This window comes from Poecilia reticulata, chromosome 10, assembly GCF_904066995.2.
Source record: "Poecilia reticulata chromosome 10, P_reticulata-male-v2, whole genome shotgun sequence".
In the NCBI taxonomy this organism is placed as follows: Eukaryota; Metazoa; Chordata; class Actinopteri; order Cyprinodontiformes; family Poeciliidae; genus Poecilia; species Poecilia reticulata.
This window is the reverse complement of record NC_088839.1, coordinates 27,419,393-27,438,737: the sequence shown is the minus strand read 5'-3', so window position 1 is coordinate 27,438,737 and position 19,345 is coordinate 27,419,393. Positions and strand designations below refer to the sequence as shown.

The 19,345-nt window shown below is 38.3% G+C and overlaps 1 protein-coding gene across 3 annotated transcripts in view; it reads right to left on the bottom strand.

Moving 5' to 3' along the window:
- glra1 (glycine receptor, alpha 1) overlaps window positions 1–19,345 on the bottom strand; it is a 123,906-nt gene that overhangs the window by 76,172 nt on the left and 28,389 nt on the right. For 2 of the 3 annotated variants that reach the window (XM_008420836.3, XM_008420837.3), the window contains exon 2: window positions 18,050–18,174. In XM_008420836.3, the coding sequence (XP_008419058.1) occupies window positions 18,050–18,174 (125 nt within the window). Of the gene's footprint in view, window positions 1–5,847; window positions 5,887–17,772; window positions 17,785–18,049; window positions 18,175–19,345 lie in introns of all 3 variants that reach the window. The other variant, XM_008420835.3, reaches the window with a different exon arrangement.

Genomic DNA, 19,345 nt, shown 5'->3' with positions numbered 1-19,345 from the left:
TTCCTGTTGGAGTTTGCTTTTTGCTTGCAAACTAACTCTAGTTTGGTACTTTCCAAACTAATGCCAAAATGGATTCTTGATTTTTCAGCTAGAATAAAAGTATATGGATATTTCATGAACAATATACTGCTGTTTGGAAAACAATCAAGCTTGTATTGAAGAAACTGATGTCCACATTTGATTCCAACATTTCAGGCTTTTACTGCAACTTTGTTTCAACTCTAAAGCCACCTGTCATCTACACATAAACAATATTTCTGTTAAAATTAATTATCATAAAATCAGAGTTAATTTTTTTAGTAAATTAAATAGGAAAGTATATAAAAAACAATGTTGATTTAAAGGGGCAGTAGTATGCAAAATCAACTTTTTTGAGTTTTGCATCATGTTATAATGTTATAACATACTTGGAGTGTTTCCTCGGTTCTTTCATGCATGTTTGAGGAATTCTTTAATCTCCATGGCAACCATTCTGCTGTGCAAAACACCTGGGTGGACCTAGCTCCGCCTTTAAGACACAGCTCCTCCTCGGATCTGCAGTTTCCAAGCTTCTGCCTTACAGAGCAGCCCTCCTCCGCAACTCCTCCACTCAACTCCTTCAGACTAGCCAGCAGGATTTAGCAAACACCTGGTGGAGCTTAACATCTGCTAAGCTAATTATACAAGCTCCTTCTCAGTGCAACGCTGGTTAAAGCATTGCTGAAGGAGTAACAGAGGAACGATGTTATGATGACTTCCTGAAAGTTTCAGAGAGCAGGAGATTTTAAAGTGCAGAGCCTCAATTTTAAGTTGCTAAATTAGGCAATAACATTTCTTTTAAGTCATATTTAACATACATAGTATTTTTATAACCACTGGTTATAAAGCATAGTTATTTAATTATGTTATAAAATAACCATATTAGCCTGAAGAACACACAATGTTGCCCCTTTAAGATAAAACAGAAACCCAGAAACATTCTTCCTTAACCCGTTGCAGCTGAACTACCTTCATCAGCCTTTATTCTGTGACTGATATCCACACACATCCTCTCACATCTCCAGACTTCTTAAGATATAATTGTGCTTCTGCTGCTTGAACATTAAAATGAGAAATTAACTTATTAGTTCTGTAGCTTCCGTTATTTTTTCTTCCTTTGCCAGGCCAGTGGGTAAGTTATGCATATCGACTGCCTGGAGGCAGACAGGCTGCTGCCTGCTAATATAAAGCGTGTTCTCCTGTGAAGCTGACAGCAGTGGCCGACAGAATAAGCTCAGGAGGTAATTGGGGTCTTTAGTCTGCAAACCAATACTCTCCCTGGAAGACATTATTCATTCTGGGTAATTAGACACAAAAGGATAATATCTGCAGCAGATCATGATAAACTTGATCTTTGATTTAATCCCATGGCCCAAATGATATTTTCCTTCACACTGCCTGTTCTTGTGCATGTTTTTTTAGACATCTTTTAGGGTACATTCAGAAAAGGAAAGTCCTTGGATGCTTTTGTTTGGTCCACTTTTGTAACTGCAATACCATTTTGTCAAGAGCAGTTCATACAACGCTGTTTTTTCAGAATATTTATAATTTTGGGATGAAGTTAGCAAATTTAGCTGCAAGCAGGATGAGACGAGATGCTCTGGACCCTCTGACCAATAACCTGCATCGATACAAAGAAAGCAGAGGATGTCCTGCAACGGTGGCTTGTGAAGTCCAAAAGAAACATATATTTCCTGTAGTTGGTTCGGGTCGAGGGTCATCTATTCATACGAGAAGATAAACACACCAGAGTTTGTTTGGAAATCGTCGGAAATCACCTCAAAAAGTTGGTTAGTTCGTTTGATCTAAGACCCAAAACACTCAAGAATTGTCTTGAGTGTATTCAAACCTGTACACAAAGTCCGGACCAATGGGGGGAACAAACTCTGGTCCATTCAAGTGGATCACATGTGTTTGGTTTCCAATACACCCTTAGCGCATTAGACTGTGCAGACGGTCTTTAATACAGCATTGCCATAAAACAGGCATCGCAATGCATCACCTTTGCAATTTGCTCCATATCCAGCTTTAATTGCACTTACATAAAGGTCAAAAATAGTTTTGATAGTTCAGTGGTTCAGGATTTTATTATGCCCTTTTTATTGTTATGACCTTGTCTGTTCATCAAACTGAGCATGTTTATCACAGGATTCCTTTCTTTGAATCGCCTGCACCACTTTAAGCAATGAGACAAACTGGATCAGACGATACTGCCAATAATTTACAGTGACCTACTGAACTGTCCATCTTAAATGTTATTGAATGTATCAAATCTTTGCAGCAAATTAGCAAAGTAACAAAAATCAAACTAATGGCTTAAGGTGGTCTAAATTTAGCCTAAGACATTCAGGACTAAATGAGGTCCAATGACGACACAATGATGTGATCACGTTTCCTTTTCAGAGAGTGAATTATTTTACAACCTCTAATTTATTGCCCTTTAGAGTATTATCCTTTTATGTGCCATGTTTTAACATAAAATGAGTCACCGTTTCTGAAAATGGAAACCAAAGTCATTATGTTTGATCAGTCCTGAAGATGCTTACAGAGTTTGGAAGGTCGCCCAGAAGATGTTCTCTCTGAAACTTTCTCTTTTTCTTTGGCTTGTTTTGTTTCTCCCTGCAGAAGGCCACATTGATCCAAATGCTGCTTTGGATAAAGCATTTTATCTTAACAGAGGTTGTGCTGAGTCAGGATCAATGACCAGGGTCCAGATTGGTGTCACAGGATGTCGCAGCTTTGAAAAACATATTAGACCTGCAGAGCTTAGGAATTTAAATGTAAACCACATTAATGCAGCCCCTAATTTGTGTTTATTTAACTGTTTTAGATCATAAAGGTGGATTTTCTTAACATTCTTATATCCAATGTTTTATTTTCCTTTCCTTTCTTTTCTGCACAGAAAAAAGAGGGATGGCAGGAAAGTTAATCTCCCACCACACTGACTCCAAGGTGCGCAAATCCTATTGACTGCAAAATAGACCCAAATCATCAGCCTTCCACTACTGAGCTCAACATTTGAACTGAGGTATTTGTGGTTATATGCTTCCTCCAAACATAGTATTATGCATTATGGCCAACTGTCTCCACTTTAGATTTAATTGTTTAAATTCTATCTTTTTAGAGCGTAGATCTTTCCAGTCAACCCTTATTTGCCCTGTCATCCGCATTTAACATGGTGTGATAGAACTCCAGCATGTAAGGGTGCAGTGCACACAGCAGGCTCAATTTCCAATTGTTTTCTGAAATATGTTTTTTTTTTTTTTTGCTACTAATTAAATGCAACCACAAAGCAAAAAAAAAAAAAAAAGTTATGTTTCGGTGCTGGTTGCTGCATTGTTTTACAGTGTCGGAATTTTTAAGTCCTAATTTTTTGCATGTTTGTCACTCTTCAGTTTTCCAGAACATCAAACCAACTTCAATGTTAGTCAAAGACAATAAAAGGAAACACAAAATGCAGTTTTCAATGAAGGAAAAAATCCAAACCTATATGGCTCTGTGTGAAAAAGTGATTACTAAACCTAACAGACTGACTAATTTTTGTAGAATTGTTGCAATTCAGTCAACATAGATGGTTTTCAGCTTGAACAGCCTTTGCAGATCAAGCCACAGCTTCTCAATAGGATTTATGACAAGAGTTTGACTAGGCCACAAAAAAGGACTTTTTTTAGTTTTATGCCTAATGTAACGGGACACACACTTTCCTTCAACTTTTGTCTCGTCAGTCTACAGAATTTCTTTCCCAAAAGTCTTGGAGGTCATCAAGATGAGTTACAGAAAAATGGAGAGCCTTAATGTTAATGTCCACGACTGAGCTCAACATTTAAACTGAGGTATTTGTGGTTATATGCTTCCTCCAAACATGGTATTATGCATTATGACCAAGTATCTCCACTTTGGAATTAATTGTTTAAATTCCATCTTTTTTTGCTCTATAGGGGTTTTTTGCCATGGTGGCAATTTTTGCCTCTTTCTTATGGAGGAAGAAAAGATGACCTCTGACCTGACCTGAGGAAAGTGATGACTGGATGTTTGTTTCTGCCACCGTTTCATGTTTTCACCATGGATGAATAATGGCTCTCACTGTGGTTTACTTGAGTTTAGAAATGGCTTTCATAACGCTTTCCAGACTGATATACCTCAATTACTTTCTTTCCCATTTATTCCTGTATTTCTTTGGATATCAGCACGATGTCTGGCTTTTGAAGATCTTTGAGTGAACTTCACTTTGTCAGGCAGGTCCTAATAAATGTATGCCTTGATTGAAAGCAGGGGCCTGTGTGTGGCTAAAAACAGATAATCCAGGCATGAAAAACCACAGTTCTATTTTATCAGGATGGGGGCAATAACTTTTTCACACTGGCCCATGTAGGTTTGGATTTTTTTCTCCATTTATAATCAAACTTTTGTTTACAACTGCATTTTGAATTTACTTGTATTGTCTTTGACCCCTATTTAATTTGATTTGATGCTCTGACACACTGAATCGTGACAAAGATCCAATAAAATAGAGAATCGGAACGAGGAAAAACACTTTTTGTCACCACTATATGTCCGGATTTACCACGTCTGGCTTCTAGTGCAGAATTATGCCAGTGATGTAAAAGTCAGAATAAATGTATCATGACCGTTCAGACTGCAGACGCTGGGGAAACTATAGGATATGTAACAGATTCAGTCCCATATTTGAAAGTGGCACAAATCAGATTTTCTGGAGGGTGAAAAGATCATAATTGGGCTGTTCAGACTGCCGTGAAAAGTTGGATATGGGTTACAAATGGGCAAATAATTAGATTTGGGTTGCTTTTGACTGCTGTGTGAGATTCAGCTCTTACTATGTAGTCACTTTTTTTGGCATTGTATTCTCAGATCTGGGACGTTCACCACTTGGAGGATGAATCAATGTCTTAAATTACTTTCCATTATCAATAATGTTTTGTCTGTAAGTTTGGAAATGGCCTTATTAACCTTCTAAGATTCTTATGTAGCAACATTTTCTTTTTCCATGTAAATGCTGATATCTTTTCACCTTCATATGGTGAACTTGTTTTTCACACACAGCTTCTCCATTTGGACTTCATTTTTGTTTTTAAACAATAACAGTGTGGGATCATTTTGTTTTGTATACTTGGGAGTTCAAACTAAATTACTTTAGAATCTGGTAAAGAGCAGACATTTTTTATTGCATCTTCATTTCACTTGAAAACTAACAATAACTGGTATCTTGAGGTTCCCATCAAAATAACACTGTCTGCGATGGAAAGATGGACAGAGACATTAAGGGAATGCTTTACTTTCTAAGCCAAACAAATGTGTGTCCAACATTTATAATCAGAAAAAACAATATTGTCATAACAACTTCATACTTTTCCAATGCGGCTAAAACAATCGCAAAAAGTGGTCTGTATTGACTGAGATAAAAAAAAAAAAGATTAAATGTCCAGGAATTGTCAGGTTTTCTTTTTAGGAAATAACTGACTCAAACCACAGTAAAAAAAATTATGTCAGGCATTAGTGGAGAAAAGTGTATGCATCAGCACAACGAATCAAGTAGACAGAAGCTGTGAAAACCGCTGACATTTCCAGTCACAAAGATTTTTAACCACTTTAATTCATACAAAGTGCAACCACACAAGGTAATCTCTACATCTACATCAGGAAGGCGTTTCCCAATGTTCGTTGTTCTTCTCAACATCTGGAAACTGCCCCATTACTGCGTGAGTGACTGTTAAACATAAAAACGATGGCCAGGGAAGAAAAGAAGAAGAGCAAAAACAAAACAATAAACAAATAAAACAAAAAAAAAACTGAAAAAGAAAAGGAAAGTACCTTTCTTGTGAGTAGCTTCATTTTTCGAGCCTTTGGGGTCTAATAAAAAAACAGATCAGAATTAAACACAGCAAATACTAACACCACCTTACCAACTATACGTTGTTTGTCCTCATTAAGGAAAACAACAGCTTCTTCTATCACGGAGCGAACAAGACAGCAAGGCTCGACTATCTAAGGTGTCGCTCTGCTGCCAACACTCAGCGAAGGTGAGTGTGTGGCAGAGGGGGAGACTTGAGAGGGACAGTAGGGAAGGCAATAGCAGGGAGGAGGGATGCAACGAGTCTGTAAGGAAACAATCTACTGCCATACTGCAGCGGGCAGGAGAGGAGAGGCAATGCACTGAGATGAGGAGGAGGAGGGTTGCAATGCGGCTCTGTCAAGAGGAGCTTAAATAAGACTAGCAAAATGCACTAAAGGAGATGCAGGAGGCCAGAGAGAGAAAGGAGGGCAAGGAGGAAGGGTAGGGATGCAAAGACTACATGTCAAACTGGCTTCATTTTTGGCTTTTTATTGCCTTAAAGAAAACTTTTATTTCTGTATTCTTTACAGCAACATTGTAATGGTAAGTTACATTTTCAACCACAACTTTAACTAAAATTCTCAAATCAATTCTTCGTCCTTTCCAAAACTTTCAATCCAGATAAAGTAAAAGCACAGAATTCATAAATGATCTCCAAATCTGGAGAAAAACCCTATTTTCGCTCTTAATGGGCATCATTAAATTGAAGTCATTTGGCTGAAATGGAGCCCATGATGTAAATCTGTAACCTTTCACAAATGGGCCACATCATCTCAGTTTCAGAACTTTCGGGCTGCAGCGAGGCTGATTTATAATGGAGAAATGCCAGCCTGCTAATGTCAAGTAACTGGAAGTAGAGGCCGAACGATTCATTGCTGTGCAGCGACCAGGCATTTTCCCCCTGTTCACTCCGGGAAAGTTAGTGCTCGACTGCGGACTCTGCCTGATGTGTCATGGAAGATTGGTGGCTTATTGGATTTATTGGATTTGTCTGTAAAGTTCCAGAAAGTGTAAAGCGCAAAGACAAAAAGTTGTGTTGCTGCTTTGATCAGCAGTTGTTCTATCAAACCCACAACACAATCAAACCTGCTTGTCGTCTATAAACTTGGAATAAAATATAGTGAATACTCATCTACCAAAGGTTTGTCAAGCAGAACAAATCTCTGAACATTTGGATGTTGTCATAAGATGTACTTAGCAAACATTCAAAGGTATTTTAACTCTTGGAGCTTAGATTTGTTGATTGATATCCTATTTTACCTCCAAGCTGAACTGACTGAACCAGACCAAATCTGGCTCACGCTACTTGACAACTGCTATAGTGAATGATGGCAACAGCACCGAGCAGAAGTCTGGGAGTAATACTGCAATCAGTCACTGTCAAACCCCTAAAATAGGAAATGGCTTTTAGGATATGTTAAAAGCATTCACTGCCAACATAAACTGTTTGCAGGCAGGTGACTTAAACTCTACAATCTAACCGAACCCATTCCTAAATCTCTCTGTGTCCAGACTAAACCCAGGCTTAACCATGTGGTCAGGCAGCCTGTCGAACATCCCACGCTTTGGTCTCCTGAGCGTTAAAAATCAAAGCTACTTTGTCTTTTGGTCTCTTTCATGCTGTATAATTCTCATTGCTTGAGGCAATTTACAGTGATGACAACAATCTAACTGCTGGCTGTACAGAGATGATGTAGATGACGTAACTAAAAACTTTGACTCTGTGCAAGATAACAAAGGAGCTACACTTGGTAGATTGCATTTCTTATGGGTAGTGCTTCCAGACCTTAAAGAGCTGCTAAACATAGTTGTTTGACAGCCACAGGCCATGAATGCTTCCTCCTAAGAAGACAGTATCCCCTGCTTATTCTTTTTCTACTTTTAATAAAATTCAGTATAGATACTTGCAGTATAATCACCTACATAAAAATCTCTATTAGTCATGATTCAAATCCTACAGGAAGTTGACCACTTTCAGAATGTTTTACTGAAAAGTCCATGTAAAAATGATTTGGAATCTGACAACAAATAAGATGTTTATGTCACACACCAAGCCTTGCAGAAAACTGTCCATTTTAAACTGTGTTTCTGCACCACAAGACACAAAAACATTATTTTCTGTGCAACTTTTACTGCTTCATGAACTTTAGCAGACATCAATTGATGGTCACAACATTGGCCTGATATTTTCATAAAATAGAATTGAATAGAAACAGCCTTTATTGTCCCACAAAGGGGTAAATCAGGAAAGGAGACATCCGGAGGACATCCTGGTCAGATGCCCATCCTATGGAGAACACTTGCTTCGTTCTCAGGGTTCAAATCTCACGACCACAGGTGAGGAGTGGAGCATAGACAAACCGGTAAGCTCAGATCTGATTTATATATCTAAACTCTTTTGTTGTTTTTTGACACAACAAGCAGTTGAAGTGCTGCACATTACAGTAGGCGATGCCTAAGTCCATCAATCCGACTCCTGTTCCACCATGTGATTACTTGCAAACAAAACACAAAACTCCTTGAACCTCTCAGCTTGAGGCAGAGACTGACCTCAAAAGGAAATAATTTAATTTACCCGGGTTTGTTGTTGTTGTTGTTGGTGCGTTTCTATAATCTTTTTTTTTTTATTATTATTATTATTTCTACTGTCTCCTATCACCTAAACAACATGGAAACAGCTTTTTGTTTGTCTTATCACAGTAAACAATAAGAATCTCTTTGCGAGTCTTTCCAAAACAATGCAGGGAGCTTGCGGCCACTTTTTCCCTCAAGCTAGTCATTAGGAGCGTGATCGGATTCACAGGAGGACTGAGTGGCCTTTAATAAAGCTGTATTCCCCTTTTCTTTAACTTATTAGCTGTGGATGGGTGGACTGTTGAGGGAGGAAGGCAGAGTAATGTAGCTGTCAAGTCCTCTTACACATCCCAGATTAGCTTTGCACCGCCTCAAGCTAAAGAGGCCCCATGTTTCAACTATCTTTAGATCACAAAAAACAATAATGATAGGCGGTATTTGTAGCAAATCTTGATACCAAACATGGAACTGAAAAAATTTGAAGCTGCTACTTTAACTGTATCTGTGCAAATTCCCTTTCTGGTTGTTGTCCTTTCCTCTTATATTTAAGTAAGTTTTGAGAGGCACCAGACTCTTGGCTTCCTTTAACCTATTTTGTATTCTTCCCCTCACTTCCTCTGCCAGTCTGTCTCCTCCTGCTGGATGATGAAGCATGATCAATATCTTTGTGATAACTCCGGGGAGTGTCACAGCTCTGACGACATTAAAATTCCCTGTTTGGTTCAGTGTTTTCCCAGATCGAATTTAGTGGCTCAGAGAAGAGAGGTCTGCTTTGTGGAATATTGAAAGCACATTTGGACCTTTCCTCTGGGCATGGATGTCTGCTTTCTCCTGCAGCTTTCAGCTTGTATCCTTGTAGTGATTCACAACATAAAAGAAGGAGAAACGTGTGGAAATTCCTGTGTCCATTTCAAAGCTGCTGCAGAATGGAACCGGGTAATGCAATATCCACTGGTATGAATATAAAGGCAATAAATTCTGTGTTTGCATATGAAGCCCAGAGCTGCACAGTTGCCATCTGCCATATTTACCAAACTGCTTTCCGAAGCAACTCCCTCCAAGTCTGTAAGCCATTAGCATTGTTGCCTTTCCTCCCCTTTCCTCGCTCCCTCAACCATTCATTTCCCCCCTGCAGCCAGTCCCCCATCCCACACTCATTACCTTATGTCCATTAATCCCATTAAGTAGCCATTAAACAAGTGCTGATAAGACCAAATGAACGTCAAGCTCTGACAGCTAATAACTACCGTCCCACGTCGACATGTTCAACTCTGGCAAGGAGAAAAGGAGACACTATGTGAAACAACAAGTGCTCCAGCTGTGAAAAAGAAAGGGTAAAAGAAGAGCAGCACACTCCCTCTCTGTTAATACTGGACTCATATCCACTTGTTCAGTGCTCAGTGGTAAAGTGACACAGCGGTGGATTTTCAGAGGGATTTTTTTTTTCTTTTCACGCTCATCGTGGGGATTTCGGAGCAAACGGGAGGAGGGAGCGGAGTGAAAGAAATGATAACAGCTGAAAGGGGGAAACCACTGTGGCTGCTCAGTGGTGTCACAAATCAAATCCTCACACATCAGACTTCTCCCTGTTCTGTTTCTTTGTTTCTTTGCTTTTGAGAGAGTTTTTATTTTATTTTATTTTATATACATTGAGCTGCAGGGTGTTTTTCCACTCAATAGTCTGGTAGACTTGGTTCGCTCGGGAACCAAGGTTGCAACATCTGTTACATGTTCAGTGCAGTTTGATGTCACCCTGCACTATGTCAAAAGATCCAAACTAATTGAAAAGCCTGTTCACCCTCCTCACCTCTAGTCGCGCTGCAACAAGAACAACTAAAGGAAACAACACAAAAACCTCTGAAGAAGAAAAAGAACGTCCTTCTTCAAGAAATCTAAACAAAAATGAAGTGGGATTTTAGTGGCTGTGGTCATTTCATTTTTACAATTCTCCTCACTGGGTGGCGAGATAAATATATGTCCATATCCTGTTAGTGGCCAAAAGGCCTTTTTTTGCATCACATCTATCATATTTATACTCAAGTCAACCTGAAAGCCTTGGATTACCAATAAGAACTTCAAAGAAACATTTATTAGCTTTAAAACGTGAATTAAACAAAAGTCCCCGCTTCAGTTAGATTTATTTTAAAAGGTGTTTTTGTGTAGAAACGTTTTGTCTCCTACTGGATTGTTTTCTTCCATTTGAATGTAACTGAAGGTTGATTTTTTTATTATTATTTTAGTGTCACGCTGCTGCAATTAAAGATAGATTTTTAATGCTTTGCAGCAATAAATGTGTTTGGTAATGTATAAATGGTCCCTTGTGAAACTATCCCTCCTCCTTGAATTTCTAATGTTTTAACTACAAACTTTAGTGCATTTTATGTGGATGTTAAGTTTAAGTAGCAGAGAATTATGAAGTCAAATGAAAAAGATCCAAAGTTTGGCAACTTTTCACATTGCATTGCCATACATTTGTGTTTAGTCCTTGTTACTCTGGTACCCATAAATATAATCAAAAGCAACAACTTTTTAACAAATTGTAGCTTAAAAAGCTCAATGAAAAGCTATAACACCATCTTCTCCTCAGTTTGGACAAGTGGTTAGCATCATCCTCTAGGTAAAACTCATCTTTATTTATATGAATTAAATAGACTATGAGAACTGTAATGTAGGTAAGATGCTGACTACTTATTACCTTTCAATTGATTCCCCTTCTAAAAAAAAAATCAAAGTTATTCCTTCAAGTCAGGATTTATTTTCTTTAAGTTGCTTTTTTGTTGTTATTTTTATTTAATATTTTTAGCTTTCTATCCTGAATTATTTGTGATTAATCTCATGTAACGTGTTGATGTCCTGTATGCATTTTATAAGCTGTTGAAGACAAATATCAAAGTGTTCTTCCTTCAATAAGTTCAAACTGTAACATGAGCGGCACTAAGTTTAGAGCAGCCAACATGTTCAGCGTATTTTGAGGCACTGGTCACTGCCTTGCAGGGGATTTTGAAGGAGAAAGAGGAGTTACGTAGTGGCAGCGTTAGCCAGCTCATCTATTTCTGATCGAGCCTAAAACTGGGGGCATAGTCGCTGCCGTCGCCCTTGCTGCTGCTCAGATTGAGTGATGAGGAAGGACGAGGTTATGGCAGAGAGGAAGAGGGGAGTTGCAGCATGAGTCTGTGCCATTCATCAAGACACATCCGACACAGAAGGAGGGGGGAGCACATGAACACGGCCACCAATAAGCACCCTGATCCCCTATCTTTCACTCCCATACAAACTCATTTATCTTTACAGCATCTTGTGAGCTATCATCACAGAGAAGAGCAGATTAGTGATCTTTTTCGGGAGCTGAGCAGCATCATTTTGCACAGAGAGCTGAAGTTTTGCTCGTCCTCCAGGTTGTTTAAGGACTCAATGATGGTCAAACAAGGCGGAGAAAGGATGGGGAGTAGCTATGTGACATTCATGAACGATCCGATTCTTTTGAACGGCTCTTTTTTCACGGGTGATAGGACTAGAGTCTCAGTCAGTGAAAGCCGTTTCTTGCTTACTATGCTCTCTGCACACACTGCAGTAGCCCTTATTACTCCACTTAATTACAAAACATTGATTTAATCGCCAAATAAAAGAACCAGAAGAAAGGGCTCCCTCACCGACTCAGGCTTCATGTGGGGCAGAAAGGATGAGGACGGTCATGGTGGCTCCCTTCTTCTTGATTTCTTCTTGCTTGTTGCTCTTTGGTTAATCTTCTTTAAGTGTTGTTTACCATTAGTGCATTGCCCTAATTGTTATATGTAATGATGCTGAAGAGGAATTTTGTTTCTGCCTAAACAACTCAAGTCCACTTTTTTCCTCTGCTGTTTGCTACATGTTTTCCTTATTTTGTTGCATTTAGCACTAAGATGTTAATACACATAATTGTAAAAAAAAATACAACTATAAGGTATGTGACATTTATATTTTGAAATTGTACATTTTATGGGAAAATATACATATGTTTTTTTCTGTAATAACATACTAAGGTTATTTACTTAACACAGATTATTTAACTTTTTGTGAACTTCACCCACAAATAAAATAAAACTATATTAAGATAAAATGGCTTAGAAAAAAATGATCATTTGAACAGTTCTTTGAAGTGAATGGGTCCTGAAGATTTGGTTCCTTTCTAAGAGCCATAAGTCCATAACTAGTGGGAAGGAGGTTAACTGGAGGAAGGAAAGAGGAGATGCTTTTGGACATCTAGGTGTCGATGACATTGTTTTTCTGTCTGAAGGACAGAGATGAGGGTGATGTTAGGAGAACTTAATGTTATTATGGCAAAAAGAATGAGGGCACAAATAAGTGCAAAAAGAGACAAATACAAGAAACCGGAGAAAAGAACAAAAAAGTGCCTGTGGTTTAAGGAAAACGTAGAATTTCCAAACATGAATGAAGGATGGGAGTAGAAAACGAGGAGGGGAGCATACTATTATAAGAATGACAAAGCAGGGGCAGAGAGAGAATGAAAGGATGGATGAATTCATGGATTATAAATGGCTTGTCCTGAATGTGTCAGCAGTGTTTCCTCTCCGTACTCCAACAGAGGAACCTGCTAAATCAATCGGAAGCTTTCTGCTCGCACAGTGGACGCCCCGAGTCATGATCACTGTAATTTCCTCTCATGCTGGTACTATATTCGTAGCTTTGGGCAAATCTCGTCTCTTTCCTCTCACATTTCCTTCGCTGCCTTAATTCTGCTGTTGCTGTGTAGAAAAAGTAAATCGGCTGGTGCTAATTTCACCAGAAGGGAAGCCGTGTAGGCTGGAAGAAGCACTTAGGAAAATAAATGTGTGATTTTAACATGTAGATTTAAAATTGCAGAATAGATAATAAACATAATATACACATATATTTTAACAAGAAAACAACATCCCCTCCTGAGCACTAACTATCAAATTAAATTAGACTTTCTCTGACTCGTGCCATAATACCTTAATGACTAAGCTTGGTGATTCCTAGCGAGACACAAAATAAATTTTTAAAAAGGTAGGAATATTTTTCTTCTTCACATAGAGAGACTTTTCAGAGTTTGACGTTGAAGCAAAGCGTTACAAGTGTTATGTGAACCAATAGGAGGCAGCCACATTGCTCTGCAAGAAACGTAGGAAACTGAAGGATTTGCTTTCTAACAGATAAAAGTGAGCTTACAAGGGAGATTAAAAAAGTAAAGTCTCCACCTTAGACCTTTTCTCAAAGCCAAATAAAATTCACCAGTTTAAGGTAAAAAGGGGAGAGATAGGATTTTGATTTAGATTTGTGCAAGTGTCAGAGCTGATCCAACAGGTTAGGGTTACAGGGTTAGGGTTGCAGGTAACCCACTAATGAGATCAGTGAATAGATGAGTGTTACTTTTAATGCTCTAGATCAGGGATGTTTTGCTACTCTTTGATGTGTCCCTGGTCCAATACACCTGAATCAAATACTGAAATTCCTCCTCAGTAGGCAGCAAGTTCTCCAGAGTCCAGCTAAAGACAAAAATATTTGATTCTGGTGTGTTGAAGCAGATACATATCTAAAAGTTTCCACTTTTTGAGGACTGGGGTTTGACATTAGGGTTCTAGACAAGAAATCATAAACTCAAAGTTCAAAGTCAAATTAAATCTGGTTTTGAATAAATTAATGAGCAAATCCCTTCTTTCAAATTTTCTTACAAGGACAATAAATGCCGATTTTAAGGCAAAAAGAGAACTCAAATTATTTGAGATTGTTAAACTTGATCAACTTTAAAGGTGCTAATATCTTCAGCAGTAAAGTGCTTTTCTTTACACAGAAAAAAACATCAACTGAACTTAATGTGCATCTAAAAGCTCATGAGGACTAGAATTTCAATCTCATGTGTTGGGCATTTTTTTGATTAATAAAGACACAGTGTCAACTACTTTCAATGTAAAGTTTTAAAAATGAAGCCAGCAGAAGAACATACTGTAGATGTAAGACGTATTTAAAACTGAAACTGTATTTTCTACCACGTCAGTTGTTGTTTCAGGCTGCAAGAGATTGAAAAAGAGCAAGACTTAAAACAGGTAACAGGAAGGTTCAATATTTTGCAGCATAGTTGCTTCATTTGGTGTTTTGAGGTTTTAACCACTGTTATTCATAAAACCTGATGGATTTCTAAATGTTCTCAGCCTTTTGGAAATTTACTTTCTCTGAGGAAATCCTGCAGAGAAAATGGTTTTACAATTAGCACAATGCCAATTTTTCTTTTGTCATAAAATCGTAGAACTCTTCTCTCACACACACAATATGATTTCTCAAAAGTCAAGAGTTTGATGGATTGAAAATGCAACAATAAGCCCTGGATACGTTCCTCAGTGCTTGAATAGATTCACCAGGATTCCTCAGGTTTCATGGAGACTTTTTCCCTTTCATCCAAAATTAATCTTCCTTTCCAATCATAGTTGGAAGCAACAAGCTGTGGTCAGGACAATAACACTAATAGCATTCCTCCCTCAAACCAACTGTCTTTCATTGTTCAAAACCGACACGTTGCTGTCTTTTAAAAAAGTGTCCAATGTCCTTGACATGTAAATGCACCGCTGAGTAGTTTGTGTTGCTGTGTTGGTGCATCTGTTTGTGTTGCTGATGTTTGGTTTCTCCACATTAGAGGTCTGAATATTCCTGTTCAAACCACCGAGCTTGTGTTTGTGGGTTTTATCACTGGGATGAGCCAATCTCTGTATTAGAGTGTTGTTGGGTTTACGCTAACTAACTATCTGGATGTGCTGTTAACAGGAATAAAAAAAAGGTAGATGAATAAAATTATTTGTATTTTTACTTTATGTCACCATCTGCAATTCTTAAAAGTAACATACAATAGATAATTTAAAGCTGTTTTTGAGGGGTTGGCACAGCTAGTAGCATAATCGTTAATCAGCAATTAGAGCAAAAACAGCAGCTGCAGACTTGCTGATATGCCTACAAACCCAGATACCTACTGAGAGAGAAATTGAATAGACTGAAATGAGCATTGGGAGAACAAATCCTTAAAAACAACTGAACATTGAAAATCTCCTATGAATTTCCTAATATGTTCCATGCACACATGTTGTTTATTTGTTTAAGCATTCCATGTTTTGGAGGGTAATATGTTCATTTAGCCATAAAAAATATTTTAAAATCTGGAAGATTATTATTACTGCAGTCAGCGCCTGGGAAATATTTAGGACAACAATTGCACTATGCCATTCACAGAGTTGTGTGCTGTGCGGGGAGTGGCACACAAACATAGCAGAAAACTGACGCAAATTAACGAGTCACAGAGTTTACGCTCATCCTCCTCTCTGACATCCATGACAGATTTTCCCATCAGACTCTGTCTATTAACAGCTCCAGACTCAATTTTGTGAAAAGCTGCATATAAAAGTCATTTTCATCATTTCATGGAAAATATTTGTTATTCTGAGCACACACAGCAGTTCACCCGATCATGTTCATTTGTCATAAACTTTATATTAGATAATATGAGGAAAATAAAAATCATTAAAGCTATAAATCTGGATTCAGGCTTGCTTTCTGCCCTGCTGTACAATACGTTGTTGCAGCAGTGACTTTGGCAAATTATTGACAGTAAGAAGTGAAAGAATTAGAGATGGTTTGATAGACCTACTCCCTGACACACACCTGAATGCATTTTCTGCATGTTAGGAGTCGGTTCGGCTGTTGTGCAGCCACAGCAGGTTTAATAACAGACACTTAGTCACGCCAAAACTCCTCCGCCCCTCTCGACTCTGTCTCGCATTAGCTGAGATATCTCACTTAGAAAGATCACCATATAATGGGTTATAACATAATGGGCTCAACGGAGAGGGAAAATAAAGCTCTGCAGCAGCATTTCTTAACGTAAGCTGAGGTTCCCGACCGCACAATCCTGTGTGTTACCGTCCCCACTGTACTAAATATTAGAACAATTTTATTTCACTGCGTTAGAAAAGAAGGGAAATTCAGAAGCAATGAAGAAAGAATCATACATTCAAACTGTGGAGCTTTAGGGCTTGATGAGGAAACCTGATTTCACTATTTTCTCCTCATTCTGAGCACTAAAGAATAAGAATGGAGCACACACATAGCCCTTAAGTCACTACATGTGTGCTCCAATTTTAGTTCAGCGCTAGTGCCATTTTTTTCTTGAGTAATGTTAGTTCTTCTAAACAAGAATTGAAAATAGAAGAAGAAATGTCTAACATACAGAGGAAATACCAGCGAAGTACCAACTTTAACTGGTTTTCTCCATTTTGGACAGACATTGGTGCACATGTAACAACTACAGTATGCTGTAGAAGGTTTGCCAGGAAAATGTAAACACCTCAGGTCAGCCCCAAAACCCTTCTGACCTTCACTTACTGTTTTGACTGCTGGACAAATCTGTAATTACCGATAACATCATCACTTGTTATGCAACCACTGAAGTCCTGGGATGTTCTAGCTTCTTGAACTGTAACCAGAGAGATAACCTGTCGCTTGTTTGGATGTTCCCAAATGACATTCAACTCGGACCATTCCTGCAGAAAAGGTCATTCGGTACCAAGTGGGTTTAGCTTTTAACATAGACACTTGATTCTGATGGGCGAACCAAGATTCCTTCAGATCAAAACATATTTAGGATTACTAGGCTGTTGAAGACTAAAGTACAAGAACCTCAAGGTATAATCATGAGAAGAAAAAATCACCATAATGATATGTATTGAAATAAATAATATATGGTTGATACAAACATTCAAATTATCTGACAAAAAAGAGAAACAAATTCACATTCACCTCATGAACCTTAACTATGTTGCTCTAAAATGACGTTTGAATCGATGTCTGCACGATGCTCTGTAATCTTTTTGTACACATTAATCACATTAAATAAATGCATCATTGAACAGGGAGGTTTCCCTCCCTGTTCAATGTTCAGACAGTTTCTGATGTGAGAGTGTTGATCAAAGAAACCTCTGACATGTGTCTTTATGGGGGCTAACATTCAGGGAGAGGTCACTATATTTTATATTATCATCAGCAGCATCCTCAACATGAGATCATATTCAGCAGCACGCTGGCAGGAAGGAGGTACATTACCTTGACCACCAAAACAAGCACTCAGGATACTGTGTGGATACCAAGGAATGTAGCCAACTAGCATCATGACAGCTTAGATCTAAAATATGTTGATGGAAATGCTGTTTTGCCACTATAGTGGGGCTCAAAGTGCATTTACAGGGATTTATGCTCAAGAAAGTGCAAGAAAAATTAGGTGTAAGGTCTGACTTGTTTCTGTCCATAGAAATTTGGGCAATGTGCAGAATTACCTTTGTTGTACACTGCAAAGGGCAAACAAAAGAGATCAAGAGATTTAAAACCAAGAACATTAAACAGAGAACAGAATTTTAACAGCGATGTAAAAACTGTTTGTCCCACTTTTCGGTAAAGAAAAAAACATTTAAATACAAACCTTCCACTGGAGATAATCTTTGCTAAAAATGCATTTGGAGATGTTAATAGATGCAGAAGCAAGAAGGAATTTTTAGAGGAATTTTTGGCTACATTCCTGCCTTATCCGACTGAGTCTTGGTGGCAAAATCCTACCTTTAAAATTCGGTCGAATTCTGGCGTCGTACCCCGAGACTTTCCCCATGAGTTTGTCCAGAAACTCTGATGGTGGCATCGGGGAGGCAGCTTTCCTCGCCGCAGCTTCTTTTGATGCTGCTAAGCTGGAAAACAGAGATTAATTTGATTAGAGACAGAATGCAACACAGTGGGAGATGTCAGGAGAAAAATATATTAAGAAAAATGTATTTAATTTGTATTTAATTGAGCGTGGGGTTATTAACAACCAAAGTACTCAGGCTAGGAGCTAAGTTTTCATATAAATTCTCCTAAATTAGATTAAGTTGTCATAAAGTCTGCACCTGACATTTTAGAAACTGACTGTACCTGCTTCACTGGTGCTGCAATTAGAAAACTTTAACTTTTTAACAGTTAACTTTAAATAGCACATTGAAGAACAATATACAAAAAAAGTCATTTAAACCCTATTTTGTGTTGTATTCCCATTTGCTCTTCTGATTGCAGACAAAATAAGCCTAACATTTAATTCATTAAAATACATCCATTCATTCACAACCTTACATGCTTAATTCCAGTACCTGGACAAATCAATTTTGTGTATGTGAAGAGCATGCAAACTCCAGAATCAAGCCCGATGTGAGACGCAGTGAGATAAGGCGGCTAACTGGAGCTCAACGTAGCGAACGTTCCAGATTATAAAACAGTTTTTGGTGAATAAAAAAAAACGTTTTTGGTGAATAAAGTGGAGTAGACTTGCTAATTGTCAGATGACGGAAAACGTTGAAGTATCGTTTCTGCTTCAGCTCGGAGTCGCGGTTTAAGCAGAGAGGTAATGAAATACAACAGACACTGACAGGCCTCTGCGTCTGCATTTCTCTGAAGAGCTACTGAGCGGGAGGAGGCAGCCAGGCGAGGAGAAACTGTTCTTATCTATCGATTCACTATTTTTATCATACAAACATTGGGCTGTAGTTGTGCTATTAGCTGCTAGCTAACGACTTTGCTAGCAAAGCTAGATAACTAAAAGCTTCTTCCCTGTACTGTTAATGATATCAGTCATTCTTTAGTATTTATTATGTAATGTCAACACTGATTGACAACGGGGACCCTCGTCGGGTCAATCAGTGTTGCTTCCTGAGTGGACAGTTTGATTTCACAGAAGTTTGATTTACTTGGAGTTATATTGTGTTGTTTAAGTGTTCCCTTTATTTTTTTGAGCAGTATATGTCCGATCTTCTAATTTCCTTTGCTGCATGATGTACATTTCATTTATTCAGGCGTTAGGTAAATGTATCTTGAAGAAGAATAACACTT